At 49.4% G+C, this 24965-nt stretch overlaps 1 protein-coding gene across 2 annotated transcripts in view; it reads right to left on the bottom strand.

The window, feature by feature from the left end:
- Positions 1 to 2965: 2965 nt before the first annotated feature.
- slc25a38b (solute carrier family 25 member 38b) overlaps positions 2966 to 24965 on the bottom strand; it is a 28106-nt gene continuing 6106 nt past the window's right edge. Inside the window, exons 3-10 of one of the 2 annotated variants that reach the window (XM_078237566.1) lie at positions 21430 to 21617; positions 18287 to 18408; positions 16880 to 16964; positions 15724 to 15797; positions 11699 to 11804; positions 9528 to 9696; positions 8299 to 8465; positions 3769 to 4937 (exon numbers count right to left, since the gene is read on the bottom strand). In XM_078237566.1, the coding sequence (XP_078093692.1) occupies positions 4815 to 4937; positions 8299 to 8465; positions 9528 to 9696; positions 11699 to 11804; positions 15724 to 15797; positions 16880 to 16964; positions 18287 to 18408; positions 21430 to 21432 (849 nt within the window). In that variant the 5' untranslated portion in view covers positions 21433 to 21617 and the 3' untranslated portion in view covers positions 3769 to 4814. Of the gene's footprint in view, positions 4938 to 8298; positions 8466 to 9527; positions 9697 to 11698; positions 11805 to 15723; positions 15798 to 16879; positions 16965 to 18286; positions 18409 to 21429; positions 21618 to 24965 lie in introns of both variants that reach the window. The other variant, XM_078237565.1, reaches the window with a different exon arrangement.

The raw sequence follows: 24965 nt of genomic DNA, 5'->3' as shown, positions 1-24965 counted from the left end.
GCAGGACCTCAGTTTGAAGTCTTAAGCAAAAGATGGCACCTCCAACAGTCCAGCACTCCCTCAGTGCTGCTACTTCAGTGAGGCACAAATTCGATCCACTGAGTAATAAACAGACCTGTCCTTCTGACATCCTTAGTCTATCTCTAGTGTCAGACTAATATTTTTGACTCTTAACAGCCCTCCCAATTGACCCAGCACTGCTTTCAGTGGCTCAAGAAGATCGACCTCCACCATTTTGTCAGAGCAACTCGTAATGGACAATAAATATCAGCCTTGTCAGCCATATCCAATTCCCAAGGATGAACTTTTTTGAAATAACTAATGGAAAGTATTCCATTCCATGACCTGATGAATGCTAAAAGTAAATTAAATAATTATTTCAGATATTCCACTTCAAAACCAAATCCAATTTCAAAACAAATCAATCTTTATTGATCCCTATTAAATAAATTTTAGTTATAAGTTGTAGTTGGGTCAATAGCAAGAATGTGAGCATTGTACAGCACCATTCCATATTCAGTGTTAATCAGTTTCAATGTAATGTTCCATTTTTACACTGTTAGAGTTATTTAAAAGTGCATATTATTCAGCTTATGATCACTCAGCCTATACAATACAGATTGCTTTTCCCTCTGGATATCAGTAGAGCCCCCATCAGAATGACACGTGACCTGTGAGATGGCTACATTCTTGAAGAGTTGTCAGAGCAGGGACAATCCCAGGGTTTGGTGGTCGGAGAGTCAGGCATCCGCCACACTAAAAAGAGGTTCTCAAAACATTTCAGCTTTACCTGTTGCCATCCCTCTATCCCTGCACTGAATCACACTAATGTGCCAACTGACTACACTGAGATGACCTGTCCTTGTACAAACTCATTCCAAACTCTCTGGCAGAAAGCAGCAACAGTTCAAAATCTCCATGTGTGTGGTGCCAGATTACCGTAGGGGCACTTTTCCATAGAGGAGGGGAAGAAAATAATAATGAGGTCACTTCATGCCACCTTGTACTAGCTGGTGAAAGGGCAGCTCTGGCAGATTCTGAAAGGGGGTCAGTGCTTAGCCTCCCAGTCAGACTTTCAACAGATTAAAAAAGAAATCAAGCTTGTGTTTCACCTCACTCAATCCAAATTATTTTCTTTTGAAAGAAGCACAGGGGAGCTAATGAGCCTGCTCACACTCACCCGGGGCATGTATACAGCCATTGGACTGGCTCACCTTTCACTCACTTCACCAACTGAGAGTCTCTTACTGACCCTCCAACTGATCTCTGAAAGCCCTCAAATTCCATATCCAAGTGTCCATTCTTCAAGAGTCAGCCTGGTGAGTGAGTGCTGGCATTCTTAAGTCAGCACAAATAATTTCCAATCTGACGCTCACAGAGCTGCAACTTTCCGGCAATATTTATCTGACTGGTGATCAGTACAGACCTCTGGCTTACTTCTGACCCTTCATTGACTCAGCTGAGGGAATTAACCTTGGAACACCGTGCCTTGTGCAACCTAATGTGCTTACACAGCAAGGCAGAGGCTGGGGAGTTGCACTAAACTGCCGCCAGCCATTCTGATCTCTTACCTCTCCCACCCAACCCGGCACAGACCTTTCACCAGGCTACGGACCAACTTTAAATAGGGATAGTTTGACAAAGTCAACATCATTCCATTGTCTTCATGCGGGCGAGGGGGGGGCAATAAAGAAACATTGCAAACATTGTTCCATTTCCCTCCCTGCACCCAGGACACTCGATGCCCTGCTGCAGTCGAGTCTGATGCAGGTGAGTTTCACTGATGGAATGTTCGAGGCAAGATGACAGGGATCCTGGGGTTTGGGCTCCATCTAAATAGGCAGGAGGTGAACACAACTGCCAGGGGGTTTATAAAAAGCAAGTTTGCTTTCTAAAACCCAATAGTATAAAAATGGCACGGTGTCGCTTAACTTATATCAATTAGCACTAAATAATTCATACAGCTCTCTACATTGGCCCAGACACTTATTGCACATTTAATTTGCATTCAATACTTACAAACCAACAATTACCGTGTTGTGTTATTCAAACATTAGCATCAAATACTAGAATTAATTCATTTTAAAAATCAGAGCGAGAGGTGTGTTTGGGGAGCGTCTGTACGGAGAATCGTGCGAGTATGTTAATCTCTGCCGCAACTTCAGGACATCAGCGGGGAGGGTTATGCATTAACTGGCCCCACAGCATCCACACAATGCATGTGTGAGCAGAGTGAGTATGGGGGGGGGGGGGGGGGGGTTAATTTTTTAAAAAGAGATTTAAAAATTCAAAACTGCCCCAGAATAAACCAAACATTCCGACTCTCGGAAGGTGACGATGGAACCATTTCACAGGCACCATATGTGAAGGATCCAAGGCATCAAAACCTATGGGTCTGCGCTGTTGCCACACCAAAGCTTAGACTGTCCAAATATTTGTCTTCAAGGGACGTCCCTGAGCTTCACAGCCACATAGAAAGCAAAGGTGAAATCCCATTTTCCCACTAACTTCCAGCTTCCACAAACTGGATGTTCTGATTTTGGATTTACCCACCCAAGGCATCAGCCCTGAGATAACTCTCCAAATATTCAGGCTCGTGGATTCACAGAGGGCAGGTGAAGGCGGGGGGGGGGAGGGGAAGGGGGAAGCACTTCTGTGGACGGGACTGGCTGGGATAACGTGGCTGTTGGCTGGGAGATTTCAGCTTTAATGGGCCCCTGTTTCGTCTCAACCGGACTGCTTTTGACACCGGCGCACCCATCAGAGAGATGCCGCAGCCCTGGCACCAAACCCGCTCCCCCTCTGTGGGTACGACGCCCACGTGAAGCACATTCTGAGTTAGCAGAAATTTCCATTCTGCGTCAAACTGGAAGCCTTACACAATTTGACCACCGGACTTCAGAATATTCCAAAGTTCATTCACTGCTCTGTGCGACTCGCACTCAAAGAAACAATTGTTGTTTGTCCTTTCTCTCTGAAAAGTTGTAACTTATTTTAATCCTCAGACAGCAGTGCACACAGCTATCGTCCAGACACAAAGGTAACTTAGACAGACTGGACATTACGGAGATAAAAGTACCTTCTTATAATTCAGCAACTGTGATATTAAGATAAACTCTGATGCGCTGTTGAAAAGTATATGATCCAATTTCCAATGAAACTCTCCTTTTCATCTGCATCCTGTCTGCCTGCACGCTCTGCCCTGCTCTTGCCCCAAGCTAACAAAGCTGCTCAATTCTAAACAATTTCCTCTCCACTCCCAATCTCCAGGCAAAGGACTCACCTGGGGCTCCTCCCCACAGTGGCACAACCAGCCTCTGCTTGCAGCTGTAAAGGGGGAACGAGGATATGTGGGTAAAGAGTGGGATGTGAGATTTCAGTGAGCGGGTCCTTCACTGAAGACCAAGCTGCAGGATGGTGTGAGGCAGAAGGACGGGGAGGAGGCTGCAGGGTTTGGCGAGTTAAATTGGCACACTGCTACAAATGTTTAACTCCTGCCCGGGCTTGGGGGGAGGTGTGCGTGAAAGGAAGGGGGGGAAAGACAGGGCTCACCTTCGGCGAACTGGGTGCACAGGGACCTCGGAAACGCAGAAAGCTCAACACATGAGGCTGCTGTGCGGTGTGCTCTGGGAGTGGAGGGGCAAAGGATCTGACTGGCTGCCACACAATGACAAACATACACAGCCTCGCCCAAGCACAGCAGTTACTTCTTTGCAGCTCACACTAAACTCCGATCCCTAAAATACCAACACAACACACCTGGGAAATGAAATGGGCTCCACAATTTAATGAAATGAATCAGTATGAATGTCCTCAGACTGCGACTGGGACAGTCGGATGCTGATCGAAGCTCTGGTATCTCTTGTCCGACGTACAGAAGACTAACTGGGCAGACAGTTTCTGCGCTAACTGGTCTCCCTGGTTGGTCATTAAAGATACTGCCTCGTCCTTGTGTTATTGGACACCTAAGAGGCCATTCTTCATTGCTGAGTACTGACAGGCTATTCAACCTCAAGGGGCATCACAGCCTCTCCTGTCCTCTGTTGTCGCCCACGTGACTGGACAGGGTTAATGAAGAGGTGACTCCCCTTTCACACAACTCAAAAGATGCTGAAGCCAATTGCAGAAACCCTACTGCTGACCCAACTCAGACAAGGGGCTCCCTTCCCAGTGCACTAGGGTAAAGGGTGGTGCGTTCAGCCACTTTCCTTTCAGGAGTAACCAACAGGTGCTAAATGCGGCCGAGATTGTGAAGATCGCAATAGTTCTCCAGACACGCGCAGCTCTGGGTTCTTGCACCTCATGCTAAGGGCGCTGACAGTAAACTTTCCCCAGTCTGTTATTTAACCAGACTTTATCCCCCCGATACAGCATGAGCAGGAGTTGCGTGCAGCTCCTATCAAGTGGCTACGAGTGGAGTATTTTAATAACCTCTGCCTCACTGCTCAGTTTCCACTGGCACGGGCCCAGAAACTCTGAAAAGCGCCAACTAATCGGGAAAAGGTCAGGTTTGGGTCCAGAGTTACAAACAGGTGGCCTTTGCCTGTTACATAACCCCGGGGAACAGCAAAGAGTTTACGAGGTTACAAAACACTTGGCATCTGTAGATATGTGCGTACATTTACCAGGAACTCTCTGGCACAGATTCAAACAGTGTAAGCTCCACTCTGCTATGAAGCAAATTCTTTAAACCAAAATAAAAAGTACCATTGTTCACTTTCAAAGGCTCCAGCCCCTACTGAAGTCTTGACAAACAAAACCTTCACCCTCTGCCCTCCATTATCCAACAGTCCTTCATTTAACTGCCTGGCTTTTCATGACTTGAGACCCAACTTGGTCATCATTTGTTCGTAAACTGTCCAGGCCATGGCTGCCATTAGTGATCGACGCAACGACCGCGGAACAGCACCCCGGAAAAAGCCCACCATGCCATGGTTCTGAGGAGGGAAAGGGAGAGGAACAATGTTATTGTTGCTAATAAATCCAATCAAGACTCCATTGAGAAAGAGCTCAGTTTAATTCTTCCCTTTTGCCAAGTTCGAGGACTGTTCCACTGCTCTCATGGGTTGTCGTCCCACTTTGCACCCTCCATAAGCTCAGCAGCTCTGTTCTTGCTGACCTCCTGTTCCACAAAGGCTTCCATTTTCAAATTCTCATCCCCCTGCTAAAATCCCTCCGTGGCATTTCCCTTCTCTTTATCACTCCAACCTCATCCAAACCTCCAAACGTCCAAGATCCCTACATTCTTTTAACTCTGCCCTCTTCTCCATCCATTCTCCCCCTCCCTCCATCCCACCAGTGGCAGCCCTGCCTTCAGCTGCCTGGGCCCTAAGCTCTGGATTTCCTCCCTAAACTCTCCACCTATCTCTTTCCCCTTGAAGACCCTACTTAAAACCACCCTCTTTCACCAAGCTTTTGGCCACCTGCCCTAATATCGCGAGACGTGGCTCAATGTTGGTCTTCTGTTTGATAGTGTCACACAGCAATCTAAAGGCACTCAGTCAACTCTTAACACAAACAGCACTGGACACCATGCATCCAATGCAAGGTCTTTAATTATTTGTGCACAAGGAGAACCCCTTCCGTCCAGGGGATGGCCGGAGCAGGTCTGAGTTCACAGAGAAACAGCTCAGCAGTTATAGTCAATTACAGCAAATCAGGAATAAGAGATTTTTCACATCTTTCATTGACATATATATTTGCCAATTAAATCCCAGCCTTGCGCCCTTTCTCATTTGATGAAAAATTGACTTCTGCTAATCCTTCATTTGCATAGCATATCCCCATATCTTGCCTTTGGTATTTGTTATGGAAAAAAAATCTGGTCTTGCTCAGCCTCTGATGAAGGCCGAAAAAGAAAAATGTTATGGGGGCCTGTGAAGAAATAGCAGAGATTGACTCCTTTTGAAGGTCAGTAAGCTGATAAACATCTTCCACTATTGCACAGAGAAGGCAGGACATTTTAATTTGAACTCTTTAACTTCTGCACAATTTAATTTCCAAACTATGAAACTTCAATCTGAACATTTTAATTTCCACAGTAACACTTCAATGAAGCAGCTTGGGTCATTTTACTGTTAAAGACACCATAAAAGTGTCAGCTGTTGTTTGCAGATAACTGGCTCTCAGTCCACTAGAAACACCAACACTGGTCACTAGAGGACTCCAAATTGGTTTCTTCATCTCCTGATCTATCTCCATTATCCTCCTCCCTCTTGCTCCCTTCACCCTTTTTCCCACCCATCTAGCAGCAACTAAGATCTCATTTAATGCAGTGACTGCCCGAGCTACGTCAATGCTTCTTACACTTGTCTCCTCCCCCAACCAGCTCCCATTGCACTTTCTCTTTCTCTTCCAGTTCAGATATCTCTCGGGATTAGGTGGACACAAAGAAAGAGATAATCGGAAATGGCGGGGGGCTGAGAGACTTTTAACAGTGGAGAGAGGGAGTGAAGCAAAGTACTTATTGGAGGTTGGGAAGAGAGATTAAGCAAAGGCCTCTGGCTGAAGATCACTAACAGGGTGCTGACCAGGGAGAGTACGTGAGAATTTTGAATTGGATTTGTGAGGGGTACAGAGGGCCAGCAGAGCTTGGCATGGATGGGAAGAATGGCCACATGAGACTTGGCGTGAAAAGGAATCCTCCGGGTGCTCCAGTTTCCTCCCACAGTCCAAAGATGTGCAGCTTAGGTGGATTGGCCATGCTAATTGCCCCTTAGTGTCAGGGGGATTAGGAGGGTAATATTTGGGGTTATGGGGATTCGGCCTGGGTGGGATTGTTGTCGGTGCAGGCTCGATGGGCCGAATGGCCTCCATCTGCACTGTAGATTCTATGATTCTATGAGTTGGAAGGGTAGAGCTGGGAAGATTGGAAAAGTCAAACCTCAAGATGTTGGGAAGACAGGTTGAGCTTCTGTGGGGTTGGGTCAGAGCAGGTTAGCAATGTCCTCAATGGGAAAAGTGTGTGGTGTAGGAGCACAGATCGAAATGGAGTGGACTATGGTGATTGGCAAAACAAAAGATTTAACGATGGACAGGCAATGGCTAATATTTAAAAAAGTATTACATGGTCTTCAACAAATGTACATTCCTCTAAGATACAAAAACCCAACCGGAAAGGTGAATTAACCATGGCTAACTAAAGGAGTTAACAACTGTACTAAATTACAGGAAGTGAATTATAATGTTGCCACAAACAGTGATCAGCCCGAGGATTGAGAACGTTTTAGAATTCAGCAAAGGAGAGCCAAGAAACTGATACAGAAAGGGAGAATATGAATACAAGTTAGCGAGAAACATAAAAACTTCTTTTGGTATGTGAAAAGGAAAAGATCAGCAAGGAGAAGTGTTGCTCCATTACAGGTAGAGACAGGAGAATTGATAGTGGAGAATAGGGAAACGGCAGAGAAACGAAACAATTACTTTGTTTCTGTCTTCACGGAGAAAGGCACACAAAATCTCCCAGAAATACTAACAAACCAAAGGATTTGTGAAAATAAGGAACTGAAAGAAATTAATACAGTGGAACCCCGATTTAACCCACCCCGATTTAGCACGAATTCGGATATAACACGATGAATACATTGGACCCTTTTTTTCCCCGCAAAAAATTGGCAAATTTAGCGCGACCCCGATTTAGCGCGACTGCACTTTTTGCGCGATAACATTTTATGGACCTCAACCATTGCGTTATAACGGGGCCGCACTGTATTAAAGAAGAAGTATGACTCAAAAAATTGATCGAAGGTTGATAAATTGCCTGAACCAGATGATTTACATTGCAGAGTGGCTGTTGAGATAGTGGACGCATTGGTGATTATGTTCTTATGACAGTCAAAATAAACGCTTAATTTGTGTTAGGGCCACAGCCACAGGAGCTTGGAATACAGGGTGGCAGAGTACCCAGGGAAGCCAGCCCCAGGCTTCTAGATGTTGTTGCTGAGGGATAACATGTAAATGAGGAAGAACAGAGGGGCCAAGGTAGAGGTAAGTAGTGGTGATTACTGGAGACAGGTAGGAACAGGGCCACAGGGATATAGAAGGGAGTTAACAGAGGAATTGGTCAGGGATTGGAGGTTAAAGACAAGTGGTAAAGGTGACGAGGGCTAGGTAGTGACAGGAGCATCTCTCGAGGAATGTGTTGAGAGGTTTCACCCGAGGCCTGTACAGGACCAAGTACACAGTGGAAGGCAGAATGGAGCGAGCAGAAAGGAGGACGTTTGAAGAGGAAGGGCTGGTTGAAGATAAGGCAGCAGTTGGAGAACACAGCGGGAAATGAATGTTGCCAAATGGCCGCACCTCAAAGATGAAGATGATGGTGTGTCTGACCCGTCGGTACTTCTGGGGAGAGAGCTGCATATGTGTTTTTATGACATCAGCTGGCTGTGTCGCCAAAGATGCCAAAATGCCAGCAAAGATGCCACAGCTGAAGTTGATCAAAGGGACAATTGGTGCATCAAACCGCTCTGAAAGACAAGAGGCAAAAATCAGCTCCGGCCATATAAAGCAACCCAGTCATCCCCTTTTGTGATCCCAACCACCCTGTCAATTAACATGTTTGCTTGTCTCTCTGGAGCGGCACGGTGGCACAGTGGTTAGCACCGCTGCCTCACAGCGCCAGGGACCCGGGTTCAATTCCCAGCTTGGGTCACTGTCTGTGCGGAGTCTGCACGTTCTCCCTGTGTCTGCGTGGGTTTCCTCCGGGTGCTCCGGTTTCCTCCCACAATCCGAAAGACGTGCTGGTTAGGTGCTAAATTCTCCCTCAGTGTACCTTTCATGCGTCAGTGCAGACTCGATGGACCAAAGGACCCCTTCCGCATTGTAGTATTCTGTGATTCTGTCCCCGAACAGGTGCCGGTGTGGCAACTAGGGGATTTTCACAGTAACCTCATTGCAGTGTTAATGTAAGCCTACTCGTGACAATAATAAATAAACTCTATGAATCGTTTTGTGCAACCATTTACTATTGACAAACGTGACTAGTGGTCATGGGTTTTGGTTAACTTTTCCCATTCGATTCTGCTATGTCAACATTTCCCATTGCATTCTGTCAATTCTCACAATTTAGTTGCAATCACAACCACTGGATTCCACTATGCAGCAGGTCACAGACCATTGGAGCACAGAGACTATTTGAAAGAACTGTCAGGGTTAGACCCACCCCTCCCTTTGTTCCACAGCCTTGCAATTGTTCTATTTGTAACATATTTTCAGCAATTCCTTTCTCAAAGTTAATACTGAATCCACCACTGATTCTACTGCCTTTTCAAATAGTGAATTCTAAGTATCAGAGTCTCTTGAAACACTATCATCTTGCACATGGAAAAAATGATATCTATCATCTGACAGGGTTTGTAACAGGTAGACTTTAGCCTGAATGGTCAGCTAGATCAGACCAGTTGTCAGAGGGGAGATATCAGTAGTGTGAAATAATTTTTGAAAAACATGATGCACTGTAAGAACTATCTGTACCAAAAACCACTCCCAATAAAGTACTTTCATTGAGGCAACATCAAGCCCACACCCACCTTCAGGCATTGCTTTCTTGGTCTGTGTGTAAAACATCAGGTAAACCCCAGAGAAGGGGGCATCACGCAGGAGTGTAGCTGTCAGTCCACTGAACAGTGCCCGTGTGCCCTCCGTCTTGTAGATATTTCTCAAAGCACCAAATACACTCTCGTACCGATACTTCCCACTCTGTGGACATAGACACACACGATTCATTCTCTCTTCTCATTTCCTGATTTCCCATCTCCCCGAGCACCCACCCACACACACATCTAGTTAAAGAAGCGATGAATGTTCCTCTGCTGTTTCCTTGCTCTTGGGACGCCGGCGTCCTTCAGTCACCGCGAGGGGGTTCTGAGAGGTCAGTGCAGCAGCCGACTTCAGACCCCGCTTCAGCATGTAAGCCAGGCTGACCCACCAGTGCTGCATCATTATAGAACCATAGAAATGATACTGAAGGGGCCCACTCGGCCCATCTTGCCCATGCTGACCCAAAGAGACCCATGTGTCCTTTCTAATCCCATCTTCCTGCACACGGTCCGTAGCTTTGTAGCTTACAGCACTTAAGGTGCAGATCCAGGTACTTTTTAAAGGCGTTTAGGGTCTCTGCCTCCACCACCAACTCAGGCAGCGAATTCCAGACACCCACCACCCTATGCATAAAAGGTTTTTTCCTCATGTCCCCTCTAATCCTTCTGTCACCCACTGTCGTAGGCAGCATCCTTTGGCAGACATTAGACTGAGCTTCCTTGTCCGCTCAGATAGATATTAAATATTCCAGTCACTATTCAGGGAGCAGAGGAGTTTCCTGGTGTCCCGGCCTTTATCCCTCAACCAACCAACATGTAATAACAGATTATCCGGTTATCACCGTACTGTTGTTAGTGGGATCTTGCTTTGCACTTCCTGGCTGTCACATTTGCCCACCTCCGAACTCACCAGGCTGTGAATTCATTGTAACAACATGTAATAACAGATTATCCAGTTAGCATCATATTGTGGTTAGTGGGATCTTGCTTTGCACTTCCTGGCTGCCATATTTGCCCACCTCCCAGCTCATCAGGCTGCAAATTCATTGGCTGTCAAACGCTTTGGGAGATCCAGAGGATATCAAAGACTTTATTACAGACCTAAAGTCTTTTTTTCCAACATCTCCAGGAATTTCACGCACAGGTGTTCAAATGCCCAGCAGAGATGGCAGCCATTTTGTCAAGCAAGCGGTCAAGTTGGTTTGGGCCAAAGGAACAACAATGTCCAGGGACAAGCGAGGACACATCCTGCTCTTCCTCAAACAGTAACAATAATCTTCAACACTGGCTCGAATGCATAACCCTGGTTAAGGTAATCACTCGTGCAACAAGGGAACCTAGGCACAGCTGAAACTCTGAGTGTCCCAGTTACAGCCCGCTTGGCTTTGGAACATTGGTGGTTACTTGGGGAAGGGGGCAGTAATTGGGGGGAGGGTGGGGAGGTCTTCTTTGTGCCTTTCTCTGGCTCCCTGCTACTGTTAGCAATGGGCCAGCTCCAGCAAACACATGCAAGCGGCACTCCTGCTTGCAATCTCTAGACTGGGGCTCTCTTCGCAACCTGTTCTCGTGTGCAACACAGCTCAGGGGGACGTGAGCAGAAAGGGGAACATCTTAGGCAGAGGATGTGTGTGTGTGAGGCAGACGACATAACCAAGGAGCTGTGTTTACAGAGGCTTTAGAAAGAGTGGGCGGGAGGGGAAATCAGGGATATAAACTATTTGGAAGAGGGATCCAAGCAGGCTGTAGAGGCTGAAAGCAGAATTAAACAAGCCAGGGATTGGTCTATGAAAGGAATGAATTCCAGCCCCATCTCGGAAGGTAGAGTGAGCCGTTCCAATTCCTACAATGGGCTGCAGAGCCTAATCAGAGCTGGTTTGGTGGTTTTACAAGCAAGGCCCACTGGAACTGGAGGCCACGTATTTTCAGACAGGAGGGGTTTGTTCCCTCCCTTCAGCCTGGACTTCCAAAACCGTCTTTAAAAAGTCCCGTTCCTGTCTTTTAATTATTCTGCTTTCTGTTTAACGCCATGTCGATGTGCGGGCTGCGTGAGTGGGATATATATTCCAGTTAAATACCCGCTGCTCCGTCCTGCCAGTGCCTGCCACACATCCACCAAACAGCTTTGAAAATCCCTGCAGTCAGGACGTGGCGTCAAAACTCACCTCGTATCGAGTCTTCACCACGGTCACGGGTAACATGCAGATGCCCGCCACTGTGCGAGCGCTTGCACCCAGACCCACCGACTCCAGCGCCGTTGGGTTTCTCTCGCTGGAGAGGAAAAACAGTTTTTAAGACATCATCACTGGGCGGAGGGTCAGGCCGGGTGGCGGGGAGCTCGGACACGGCATCTCAGGAACTGTGGGGAAAGCAAAGGCTTCCACCCTGATATCATCCAGAACACCTCTCTCCCTCCCCTGCCCCCAACCCCAGCACAGCCGACTGACCTCCCTTCCACTTGTCATTTATCCTGGACGGACTGTACAGCCTTACTGCTGCTGTACTGGGGTCAAACACAGGTTTCAGCGTCGTATAACCCCCCACCTCCCACCACATTTCTTGGGAGTACACCTCTTTACATTCACTCTCACAGTCACAGCAGCTGCACACCTCACATCCCAAATCACACACCAATGAAAAGCGGGAGCTGGACCTGCCGAGATTTATCGCAAGTGTCCTGGTGTCACCCCAGACTTTGTGGGAGCTTCCAATTTTCTAACTGTCCCTCTGTACTTCTGAAGAAACGAAAGACCTGGAGACCCACTCCCCCAAAAAGTCTGGAGAAACTGTCCCCCCCACCACACCTATAGAGCTCCCTGTAAATGCTCCAAACACGCCAACAGCAAATATAACACGGGGTTAGATACAGAGTAAAGCTCCCTCTCACACTGTCCCCATCAAACACTCCCAGGACAGGGACAGCACGGAGTTAGATACAGAGTAAAGCTCCCTCTACACTCTCCCCATCAAACACTCCCAGGACAGGGACAGCACGGAGTTAGATACAGAGTAAAGCTCCCTCTCACACTGTCCCCATCAAACACTCCCAGGACAGGGACAGCACGGAGTTAGATACAGAGTAAAGCTCCCTCTCACACTGTCCCCATCAAACACTCCCAGAACAGGGACAGCACGGGGTTAGAGACAGAGTAAAGCTCCCTCTCACACTGTCCCCATCAAACACTCCCAGGACAGGTACAGCACGGGGTTAGATACAGAGTAAAGCTCCCTCTACACTGTCCCCATCAAACACTCCCAGGACAGGTACAGCACGGGGTTAGATACAGAGTAAAGCTCCCTCTACACTGTCCCCATCAAACACTCCCAGGACAGGGACAGCACGGGGTTAGATACAGAGTAAAGCTCCCTTTACACCAGGGTTGTCCAACTTTTTTGCATATTACCTTCACTCAAGGGGCCAATTTGAATATTTTGGAACGGTAAGGTGTGGCACAATAAACTACATTTCAAAACAAAAGTGGGGTGGAGCATATTTAAGAAATGATTTCTGAGCAAAAGTAAAGGAACGCAAGTGTAATAGACTGTTAAATTTAAAAGAGTGATAAAAATGTGCAGCGTATGAGGGGTTATTGTGTGTGGTTGGGGGAGTGTGAGTGTGTTTGTGTGTCTTGGTGTGTAGGGTTGAGAGTGAGAGAGAAACCTGATATTTGGGGTACTTTCCCCAACACACTAACTCAATCTCTCACTCTCACCCCTCCACACTCACTCACTCTCTCTCATTCCCCCCCCCAACACACTCATACTCTCTCTCTCTCACACACACGCTCGATCTCCCACTCACCACAGGAAAAATCACCACCATTTCCACTGACTTGGGGCTCCACAACATCACAAAGGCCTCAAAGCCAGCGTCTCCTCAAAGTGGCCCTGACACACTGTTACCCCCCAGCCTGTTCCCCCAACACACTGTTACCCCCCAGCCCATTCCCCCAACACAGTTACCCCCCAGCCCGTTCCCCCAACACACTGTTACCCCCCAGCCCGTTCCCCCAACACACTGTTACCCCCCACCCCGTTCCCCCAACACACTGTTACCCCCCAGCCCGTTCCCCCAACACACTGTTACCCCCCACCCCGTTCCCCCAACACACTGTTACCCCCCACCCCGTTCCCCCAACACACTGTTACCCCCCACCCCGTTCCCCCAACACAGTTATCCACCCACCCCGTTCCCTGACACACTGTTACCCCCCACCCCGTTCCCTGACACACTGTTACCCCCCACCCTGTTCCCTGACACACTGTTACCCCCCACCCCGTTCCCTGACACACTGTTATCCACCCACCCCGTTCCCTGACACACAGTTAACCGCCCCCCCCCCTCCCCCCGACCCAGCCCGTTCCCCGGCACACAGTTAACCGCCCCCCCCCGCCCCAGCCCATTCCCTGGCACACTGTTTCACTGCCCCGTTTCCCGGCACACAGTTTCACCGCCCCCTTTCCCAGAACATTGTTTCTACGGACCGCCCTCCGGCACACTGTTTCTCCGCCCCATTCCCCGGCACACTGTTTCTCCGCCCCGTTTCCCGGCCCAAACTTTCACGGCCCTGTTTCTCGACACACTGTTTGACTGCCCCGTTTCCCAGCACACTATTTCACCACCCAGTTTCCCGGCTCTGTTTCACCGGCCCTGTTTCAAGGCACACTGTACCAATGCCCCGTTTCCCGGCACACTGTTTTACCGCTCCGTTTCCCTGCACACTGTTTCTCCGACCCGTTACCCGGCACACACTTTCACCGCCATGTTTCTCGACACACTGTTTAACCGCCCAGTTTCCCGGCACAGTTTCACCGCCCCGTTTTCCGGCACACTATTTCACCACCCAGTTTCCCGGCACTGTTTCACCGGCCCTGTTTCCAGGCACACTGTTCCACCGCCCCATTTCCCGGCACACTGTTTCACCACCCTGTTTCCTGGCACACTGTTTCTTCGCCTCGCCCTCCGGCACACTGTTTCTCCGCACTGTCCTCCGGCACACTGTTTCTCCGCACTGTCCTCCGGCACACTGTTTCTCCACCCCGCCCTCCGGCGCACTGTTTCTCTACGCCGCCCTCCGGCACACTGTTCCCTGCCCCACCCTCCGGCACACTGTTTCACCTCCCCGTTTCCCGGCACACTGTTACACCGCTCCCTTTCCCGACACGCTGTTTTTCCGCCCTGTTTCTCGACACACTGTTCCAACACCCTGTTTCCCGGCACACTGTTACACCGTCCCATTTCCCGGCACACTGTTCCAACGCCCCGTTTCCCGGAACACTGTTTCTCCGCCCCGTTTCCCGGCACACGGTTTCTCCGCCCCACTCTGCGGCACATTGTTCCACCGCCCCGTTTCCCGGCACACTGTAACACTGGCCCCGTTTCCCGGCACACTGTCCCACCGGCCCCATTTCCCGGCACACCGTAACACTGGCCCCGTTTCCCGGCATACCGTAACACCGGCCCCGTTTCCCGGCACACTGTAACACTGGCCCCAGTTTCCCGGCATACCGTAACACCGGCCCCGTTTCCTGGCACACTGTAACACCGGCCCCGTTTCCCGGTACACCATAACACCTGCCCCGTTTCCCGGCATACCGTAACACCGGCCCCGTTTCCCGGCACACCGTAACACCGGCCCCGTTTCCCGGCATACCGTAACACCGGCCCCGTTTCCCGGTACACCATAACGCCGGTACGCCTTTCCTCAACTCCCCGCATCTCATGATCACACTCCTCCAATCACAGAATGTTTCTGTCCCACATTTGCTGCTGATAGGCTCAGCAATGAGCCTGTCAACCGTGGGGGCGGAGGGTGGGGGAATCAGCCTGTGATTGGAGGAGCTTCCCCCGGAACAAACTTACCTGTTTGACCGTCCAAACCGGCTGCAGGGGGCGCGTGGAGGGGGCTTCTCCGTCTGTACCGTCCCCAACAAACACTCCCGAGGGAGGTAAAGCATGAGGTACAAGAGTACTTCCTCTACTCTGCCCCAACTCTGAAAGAGAGCCTCTCCCCTCCCCGCGGTTCGGTGCTGAACCGACTGTTACAGCTTCACGCCAGCCAGGAACCTGCCACAATTTCACATCCAGCAGAGAGAGACAGGCAACTTCCTCGGGGTGGGTTCCAAAGCCAGGTTTGAAGTTAAACAGTGTGACGAAATATCCAAAGATCCAAAGGTATCTCCTTCTCACCTGAAGAACTGTTGCTTCATGGAGTAGAGCATGCTGAAGTAAATCCCAACTCCGGGAATGCATCGGACAAACGACTGGACCCAGGGAGATGGGAGATAAAAAGAGGAATCGGCTGTGAGGCTCAGGGTCAGTTTATACAGTCACAACACAGCTTGTAACACATGCTAAAAGGAAAAGGCAGCTCTGGTTTATTTATTAGTGTCACAAGTAGGCTTACATTAACACCGCAATGAAGTTACTGTGAAAATCCCCTAGTTGCCACACTCCTGTTCGGGTAACACTGAGGGAGAATTTAGCACGGCCAACGCACCTAACCGGCAGACTGTGGGAGGAAACCGGAGCACCCGTAGGAAACCCACGCACACACGGGGAGAATGTGTAGACTCCGCACAGGCAGTGACCCAAGCCGGGAATCGAACCCTGTTCCCTGGCGCTGTGAGGCAGCGGCGCTAACCACTGTGCCATGAGGGATGAGGTGGGAAAGGGATACTTGGCAGGTCACGCTCCCTGATGGGCAATGGGTACAGCTGCTGCTACCACTGTCCAGTTTACTCCCAACATCGCACAGACCCGGAAGATTCCAGGTTCAATCCCCTGTCTGCGCTGGTCCCAACTACCCTTGGCTATGGAGGAAGGAACAGATAGGCTGGAGGAGGGAAATGGGTGGCGAATGCAGGGACCTGTGTTCTAGGGACAGAGAAAGGAGGGGTGAATAGGACAGCACTTGGACAGCTAGCACCAGCAGAGGCTCAATGGGCCAAATGGCTTCCTTTGCTGATTCAGATTCTTTGTCTCAATCCACTGAAGCATCCCGGACCAGCTTACCAGGGTCCTGTTTGATTGCACAGGAGGAGGCCATTCAGCACTTACGGCCGTTCTACTATTCAATGGTTGTGGCTGATCCTTATCTTAATTCCATTCCCCGCCTTTGCTCCATTTCCCTCTGCACCCCTCGTTCATCTCCGCTCCCCCCTCAACCTATTTTCCACTGAATGGTTCTAGTGGCGCCCCGCTCTGCACACACAAGTTTCGGCAGGGACCCCCAGGGTTAAGTGAAGCATTCCCACTGCTGCCTAAGCATTGAAACCACGTTTTCCACAAAGAGGGTAAAACACGGGGTAAGTGCACATGGACACCGCGTCCATCACTCACGTACCGGAGAGACTCCTTTCCACAGTCCGATTATTCGCTCAGTGCGAATGACATTCAACAAGATGGCAATCATTCCAACCCGGCCAGATCTAAAACACAAAAACATCCCCAAATCAAATCTCCTGGGCTACAAAGGGTTAAGTCGCTGTAAAAGTTTATTTATTAGTCACAAGTAGGCTTACATTAACACTGCAACTAAGGTATTGTGAAAATCCCCTAGTCGCCACACTCTGGCGCCTGTTTGGGTAACACTGAGGGAGAATTTAGCACGGCCAATGCACACCCTGACCAGCACGTCTTTCGGACTGTGGGAGGAAACCGGAGCACCCGGAGGAAACCCACGCAGACACGGGGAGAATGTGCAGACTCCACACAGACAGTGACCCAAGGCGGGAATCGAATCCGGGTCCCTGGCGCTGTGAGGCAGCAGTGCTAACCACTGTGCCACCGTGTTCTGTAACTTGCAGTTGCTGGAGCTTTTGGGTTGAAGTCCCACGCCAGGGGTCCCTAATCTAGCTTGGGGCAGGGGGTGGGGGGCTGCACTGTCATCAATGTCATCTTGTGAATGAGACGTTAAACACACAGCCCCGTCTGCCCCTCTCTGTTGGATGCCTGCGACCCCATGGAGATACTGACCAACATTTACCCTTCAATTGACACCATCAAAAGAGATTGTCTGCTCAACGCCACAGTTGTGGGATCTTGCTGTGTGTAAAATGGCCACCAGCGTCCGCTACAAAATGGCGGCCACACATCAAAAACTACCTGGCAGCTGTAAACCATTTTGTGACATTGGGAACGAGAAAGGCGATATACAAATGTGAAAATTCCTAAAACACATTTGAAAAGCATACTCTATCCCGTCGCATTGTCCCCTTTGCCCCATTTGAATGTAAATCTATTGGCCAAGACAGCTATCGGAGCGAGGAGGAGGGCTGATTTGTGACGTCTACCACCCAAGCTCTGCTGTGCGTCTTCAACAATGGGTTAGGTGGTGGCCTGGATGGTGTGATACTCTCTGTCCCTCCTGCTCCCAACTATCTCCACGTCCCTGCTGGGGTTATAGAGCCACAGACGCCCACACACCATCCAAGTGCAAGGTTTGCACAACTCCAAGAACATAGAAACAAAGTCTGACTCTGACCGTAGAGACCAGTGGGGATCAAGTCCTGGAGCTTCATGTCTGAAGCGGGGTATAGCTATGTGAGGGATGCAAGCAGTGAGCTTGATGGTCTGCGCCCTCACAACAGTGTCAGACAGGGAGTGAGTTCAGCAACATGTGATAGCTTTATTACTGACCTGTGACCCCTCCTCCGAGACCACCTATTCCCCCATACCCGGAGCCACACACCCTCTGAGACTGCTCACTCCCACAGTCCTCGGGACACCGCGCCACCGTGAAAACACGTACCCATTGACGGAACTCTGCACAGTCTGGAGACGAGTCTTCACCAGGTCGAGAGGCTGGAAGAGCAGCGTCGAACAGGTCCCACTCAGAGAGCCGCACATGAAAGCTTTCAGCACAGGGTGACACTGGGAGGCAGAGAAAGGAAAACATTAAACACGGACTGACTTGGCAGAGGGGAAAAACGTGAGGCTATAGCCACTCCACATCAGCCACGGATGACCAGATGACTCTCTCTCCTGCTATTACCCCCTGCAATTAGGCCTTATTACGAATGCACCTTCCTTGGCCAACAAGTGGACTCCCAGAGGTTCTGGCTGGGACACTACCAACTGAGACACAAGAACTCCCTTTAAAGTGATACAGAACCAGTTTATCCCTCTTAACAGGGGAAGAGTTCTACTTGGCAAAGAAAGCAGCCACGAACGACTGAACGGGGCAACAGAAAACAAAAATAAAAATATAAAAATACAAAAATAACACATCCTGGCAAATGGTTACAAGAAGTAACAAAACAGATGGGACAAAAAAGGAGAATGAGATGAAACTTGCAAGAGCTATCAAAATCAACACAAAAATCTTTTACAATTACACAAAGAAAGGGGATTAGTCTGGGTCCCTTAAACTGATAACAGTGATACTGTAAATGAAAATAAAGGAATGGAAGATGCATTAAATAAATGTTTGTGGGAGTATTTACAGCAGACCAACAAGACATCATGACGGACATCCGAGGTTAATTATTACTGAATAAGGATTCACAGAATTTAATCTGAGCAAAATAACAATAATGAAGAAAATAATGTCACAAAAGAGCGACAATCACCCAGGACCAGATGGCCTCCATATTAGGGGTTTAAAAGGCCAATCTGTTCATTCTGAGCCAATCTCTCAGGTGGCGTGATAGTAAATCCTTCTTGCGCCTTCTCCATCTACATCTTTTTCTCTACAAATTTAAGACCGGGGAGGCAGTGGCAGAGTGGTATTGGACTAGTAAGCCAGAGACCTAGGATACTGCTCTGGGGACCTGGGTTCGAATCTCACTATGGCAGATGGTGAAATTTGAATTCAATAACAATCTGGAATTAAAAGTCTAAGGATAACCATGAAACAATTGCTGATTGTCATAAAAACCCATCTGGTTCACCAATGTCCTTTAAGGAAGGAAATCTGCCGTCCTTACCTGGTCTGGCCTACATGTGACTCCAGAGCCCAGGCAATGTGGTTCTGACTCTTAAACGCCCTCAGCTGAAGGGCCATTAGAGATGGGCAATAAATGTCAGCGACACCCATATCCCATGGACGAATATAAAAAATGCTAGAAATCAGCCCGTGCTTTGATTGCATTTTGATGAATTTTTTAAAACTGTGCTGCTATGTTTTAAAGATTTGTGAAGCTGTTTCCCTTTGTCAGCGCCCCATTCAACCTCTTATTTACCTCTCACAATGACCTGCAGGTGAAATTCATTTGCCATTTAGATGCTGCTGTCCCCAAGCATATCTAAAAACCAGGTGACAATCTGGTGAAGCTACAGGATTACTCGCGCCTAACAATGGAAGCAGCGTGTGATAGACAGAGCTAAGCGATCCCACAACCAACTGATCAGATCCAAGCTCTGCAGTCCCTCCAAATCCAGTCATGAATGGTGGTGGACAATTAAACCACTCACTGGAGGAGGAGGCTCCACAATTATCCTCATTCTCAATGATAGGGAAGCCCAGCACATCAGTGCAAGACTGAAGCATTTGCAACAATCTTCAGCTGGAAGTGCCGAGTGGATGATCCATCTCGGCCTCCTCTGGAGGTTCCCAGCATCTCTAGATGTCAGTCTTCAGCCAATACGATTCACTCCATGTGACAACGGTTGAAGGCACTGGATATCTGCAAAGGCCCTGACATTATTCCAGCAATAGTACTGAGGGCTTGTGCTCCAGAACTTGCCATGTCCCTAGCCAAGCTGTTCCAGTACAGCGAGAACATTGGCACCTAGCCGGCAATGTGGAAAATTGCCCAGGTATGTCCTGTGCACAAAATAGCAGGACTAATTTATCGCCTGTCAGTCTACTCTCGATCATCAGCAAAGTGATGGACGGGGTCATCAACAGTGCTATCGAGTGACACTTACTCAGCAATAACCTGCTTACTGACTCTCAGTTTGGGTTCCACCAGGGCCACTCAACCCCCAGCCTCATCACAGCCTTTGTCCAAATATGGGCAAAACAAAACTAAGAGGTGAGGTGAGAGTGACATCAAGGCCGCATTTGGCCGAGTGTGGCATCAAGGAGCTCTAGTCAAACTGGGAATCAGGGGAAAATCTCTCCGCTGGTTAGAGTTACACCCGGCACAAAGGAAGATGGTTGTGGTGGTTGGAGGCCAATCATCTCGGTTCCAGGACATCTCTACAGGAGTCCCTCAGGGCAGTGTCCTCGGCCCAACCATCTTCAGCTGCTTCATCAATGACCTTCCCTCCATCATAAGGTCAGAAGAGGGGATGTTCGCCGATGATTGCACAATGTTCAGCACCATTCGCAACTCCTCAGATACTGAAGCCATCTGTGTCCATACGCTGCAAGACCTGGATGATATTCAGGCTTGAACTGAAAAATGGCAGGTAACATTTGCACCACACAAGCGCCAGGCAATGATCATCTCCAGCAAGAGAGAATCTAACTATCACTCCATGATATTCACTGAATCCCCCATTATCAACATCCTGAGGGTTACCACTGACCAGAAACGGAACTGGACCTGCCATATAAACACTGTGATTACCAGAGCAGGTCAAAGGTGGGAATTCAGCGATAGCTAACTCACCTCCTGGCTCCCAAAGCCTGTCCACCACCTACATAAGTCAGACATCTGATGGAATACATTCCACTTACCTGGATGAGTGCAGTTCCAACAATACTCAAGAAGCTCAACACCATTCAACACTAAGCTTGATTGGCACCCCATCCACCACATTCACTCCCTCCACCACCGACGCACAGTATCAGCCGTGTGTACCATCTACAAGATGCACTGCAGGAACTCACCAAGGCTCCTTAGACAGCACCTTCCAAACCTGTGACCTCCAGCATCTAGAAGGACAAAGGCAGCAGATACCTGCGAACACCACCGCCTGTAAGTTCCCCTCCGAGCCACTCACCATCCTGACCGGGGAATATATCGGCCGTTCCTTCACTGTCGCTGGGTCAAAATCCTGGAGCTCCCTCCCTAAACAGTCCTGTGGGTGTACCTACACCACAGGGACTGCAGCGGTTCAAGAAAACAGCTCACCACCACCTCCTTAGGGATGGGCAAATAAATGCTGCTCTAGCCAGCGACACCCACATCCTGTGAAAGAATAAAAAACAGCTCAATAGCCAGTCTGTTGGCTGATCTGATCTGAGGGACAAACGATGGGTCCAAGGGTAACAACTGAGGGAAAATCAGCAGGGACAGGTTCATTCAATCTTCAATGTTGTCTCACCATCCCTAATGGAAACAAATGCACACGTACAGGCATTCAGAATTAGTACGGGTTTTGTGTGAGGGCTTCCACAGTTCAATAACATGTGACACACAAACCAAGAATTGGGATGGGGGAGCAGGAATTCCTGACAGCAGTGGAATAGAGGTGCTGTCCCCACTAGATGCAAGTTAACACAGTGGGAAGTTGCCTTAACTTGGGGAGCTTGATTCCAGCAGCAACTAACCCAGAGATGCTGCATCAGGGCTCCTGGCCAAAGGGTCAAAGGGCAGCAGCTTGCGACTTGTCCTCCCAGCATGCAGTGCACCACAGGGGGAGATTCAAGACAAGGATGGCAGATTTTGGAACTCACTCCAATTGGCTGACCCATTGAAACACATCATATCCCACATCTGATCACAGTTCCAGAGAACCATAGAATCCCTATAGTGCAGAAGGAGGCCATTTGGCCCATCGAGTCTGCACCGACTCTCCAAAATAGCATCTTGCCTAGCCACCTACCCCTGCGCCCTATCCCCATAACCCCGCACATTTTACCATGGCCAATGCACCTAACCTGCACATCTTTGGAGTGTGGGGAGAAACCGGAGCACCCGGAGGAAACCCATGCAGACACGGGGAGAACGTGCAGACTCCACACAGACAGTGACCCAAAGCTGGAATCGAACCCGGGTCCCTGACGCTGTTCCCTGAAATGCTATGGGCTCCTCTGCCAGGTGGCTGCTTCCTTGCACGAACAGTCAGCCACCAGCTATTCGCCTCTTGGGGCCATCACAGCTGAGCCTATCCCTATTCTCACCCGACAACCAGTTGTAACCAGGGAAGAGCTTCATTCTTCACCACCACTCCCTGACCCACAAACTCTGACCCGGCAAGCTTCCTTGTCTGTTTAACCCATCATCACCCTGGGCATTGGGATGAAACCTGTCATCGAAACTCAAGCAAGTGGAACACACGGCACTGGGACTCATACAGTGCGTCACTGGCAAGGCTGTATTTACTACACATGCCCAATGTTTACCTACTGTCTTTCTATCTAATTATAGGTTAACTTTAGATGGGGTGGCACTGCAGCACAGTGGTTAGCACTGCTGCCTCACAGCGTCAGGGCCCTGGTTCAATTCCGGCCTTGGGTCACTGTCTGTGTGGAGTTTGCACGTTCTCCCCATGTCTGCGTGGGTTTCCTCCGGGTGCTCCAGTTTCCTCCCACACTCCAAAGACATGCTGGTTAGGTGCATTGGCCGTGGGATAGGGTGGGGTGGTGGGCCTAGGTAAGCCACTCTACAGGTGCAGACTTGATGGGCTGAATGGCCTCCCTCTGCACTGTAGGGATTCTATGATAGGTCAGAGCAGAAAGGGTGTCAGCCTCTTTTCTCTGGTGTAATTGGTGAAGTTATTAAATTTTTTCTGATAACCGACATCTCACAAAATGACAAATCCATTGAACTTGGTTTGACAAAGGGCTCAGCGCTGAAGGTACGGACTCTGGTTACTAATTCAGACCCGTAACCATTACAGGAATCACCCGCAGGCAGCACTGGCAAACTGCAGAGTCTCTCCTACTTATTGATGTTGTCATGTGCTCAGTCAGAACCTTCACGCTGTCCGACTTCATCCATCAGCCACTGGCCCAGAAACAGGAAACCTGACTCAATGTTTCCGAACCACACACAGGGCCAGGAAAGGGAGCCAATCACACAGCGAGAAACAGAGGGAGTGGAGGGGGCGCGTCTGGCACCGTGTTAACTGTGAAAAAGAGAGAGAGAGACAGAGAGGGACAGTGAGAGACAGAGAGAGAGAGAGGCAGAGAGAGAGAGAGGGAGAGACAGAGATAGAGAGGGACAGCGAGAGACAGAGAGAGAGAGAGAGACAGAGAGAGAGAGAGAGAGAGACAGAGATAGAGAGAGAGACAGAGATAGAGAGGGACAGCGAGAGACAGAGAGAGAGACAGAGAGGGACAGCGAGAGACAGAGAGAGAGAGAGACAGAGAGAGAGAGAGAAAGACAGAGAGAGAGAGACAGAGAGAGAGAGACAGAGAGGGACAGTGAGAGACAGAGAGAGAGACATAGATAGAGAGGGACAGCGAGAGACAGAGAGAGAGAGAGAGAGAGACAGAGAGAGAGAGACAGAGAGGGACAGCGAGAGACAGAGAGAGAGAGAGATAGAGAGGGACAGCGAGAGACAGAGAGAGAGATAGAGAGGGACAGCGAGAGACAGAGAGAGAGAGAGATAGAGAGGGACAGCGAGAGACAGAGAGAGAGAGACAGAGAGAGAGAGACAGAGAGGGACAGTGAGAGACAGAGAGAGAGAGAGATAGAGAGGGACAGCGAGAGACAGAGAGAGAGAGAGAGAGAGAGACAGAGAGAGAGAGAGACAGAGAGGGACAGTGAGAGACTGAGATAGAGAGACAGAGAGGGACAGCGAGAGACAGAGAGAGAGACAGAGAGGGACAGCGAGAGACAGAGAGAGAGAGAGAGAGAGACAGAGAGAGAGAGAGACAGAGAGGGACAGCGAGAGACAGAGAGAGAGAGAGAGAGAGATACAGAGATAGAGAGGGACAGCGAGAGACAGAGAGAGAGATAGAGAGGGACAGCGAGAGACAGAGAGAGAGAGAGAGAAAGACAGAGACAGAGAGAGAGAGAGAGACAGAGAGAGAGAGACAGAGAGGGACAGTGAGAGACAGAGAGAGACAGAGATAGAGAGGGACAGCGAGAGACAGAGAGAGAGACAGAGAGGGACAGTGAGAGACAGAGAGAGAGAGAGTGAGAGACAGAGAGAGAGAGACAGAGAGAGAGAGAGACAGACAGAGAGACAGAGATAGACAGACAGACAGAGACAGAGAGAGAGAGACCGAGAGAGAGAGAAAGAGTGACAGAGAGAGACAGAGAGAAAGAGAGACAGAGAGAAAGAGTGACAGAGAGAGAGAGACAGAGAGAGAGAGAGAGACAGAGAGAGAGAGAGAGACAGAGAGAGAGAGCGAAAGAGAGAGAGACAGAGAGAGAGAGAGAGACAGAGAGAGTCAGAGAGAGGGAGAAACTGAGAGAAAGAAATAGACAGAGGGAGACAGTGAGGGGGAGACAAAGAGAGGGAGACAGAGAGAGGGAGGGAGACAGAGAGACAAAGAGGGAGACAGAGAGACATTGAGAGAGAGAGAGAGATACAGCAAGGGAGACAGCGAGGGAAATGGGGAGCAGACAGGGGATGGTCCTATT

This window comes from Mustelus asterias, chromosome 21 (assembly GCF_964213995.1).
Source record: "Mustelus asterias chromosome 21, sMusAst1.hap1.1, whole genome shotgun sequence".
NCBI classification, from domain to species: Eukaryota; Metazoa; Chordata; class Chondrichthyes; order Carcharhiniformes; family Triakidae; genus Mustelus; species Mustelus asterias.
This window is presented reverse-complemented; position numbering and strand designations above follow the sequence as displayed.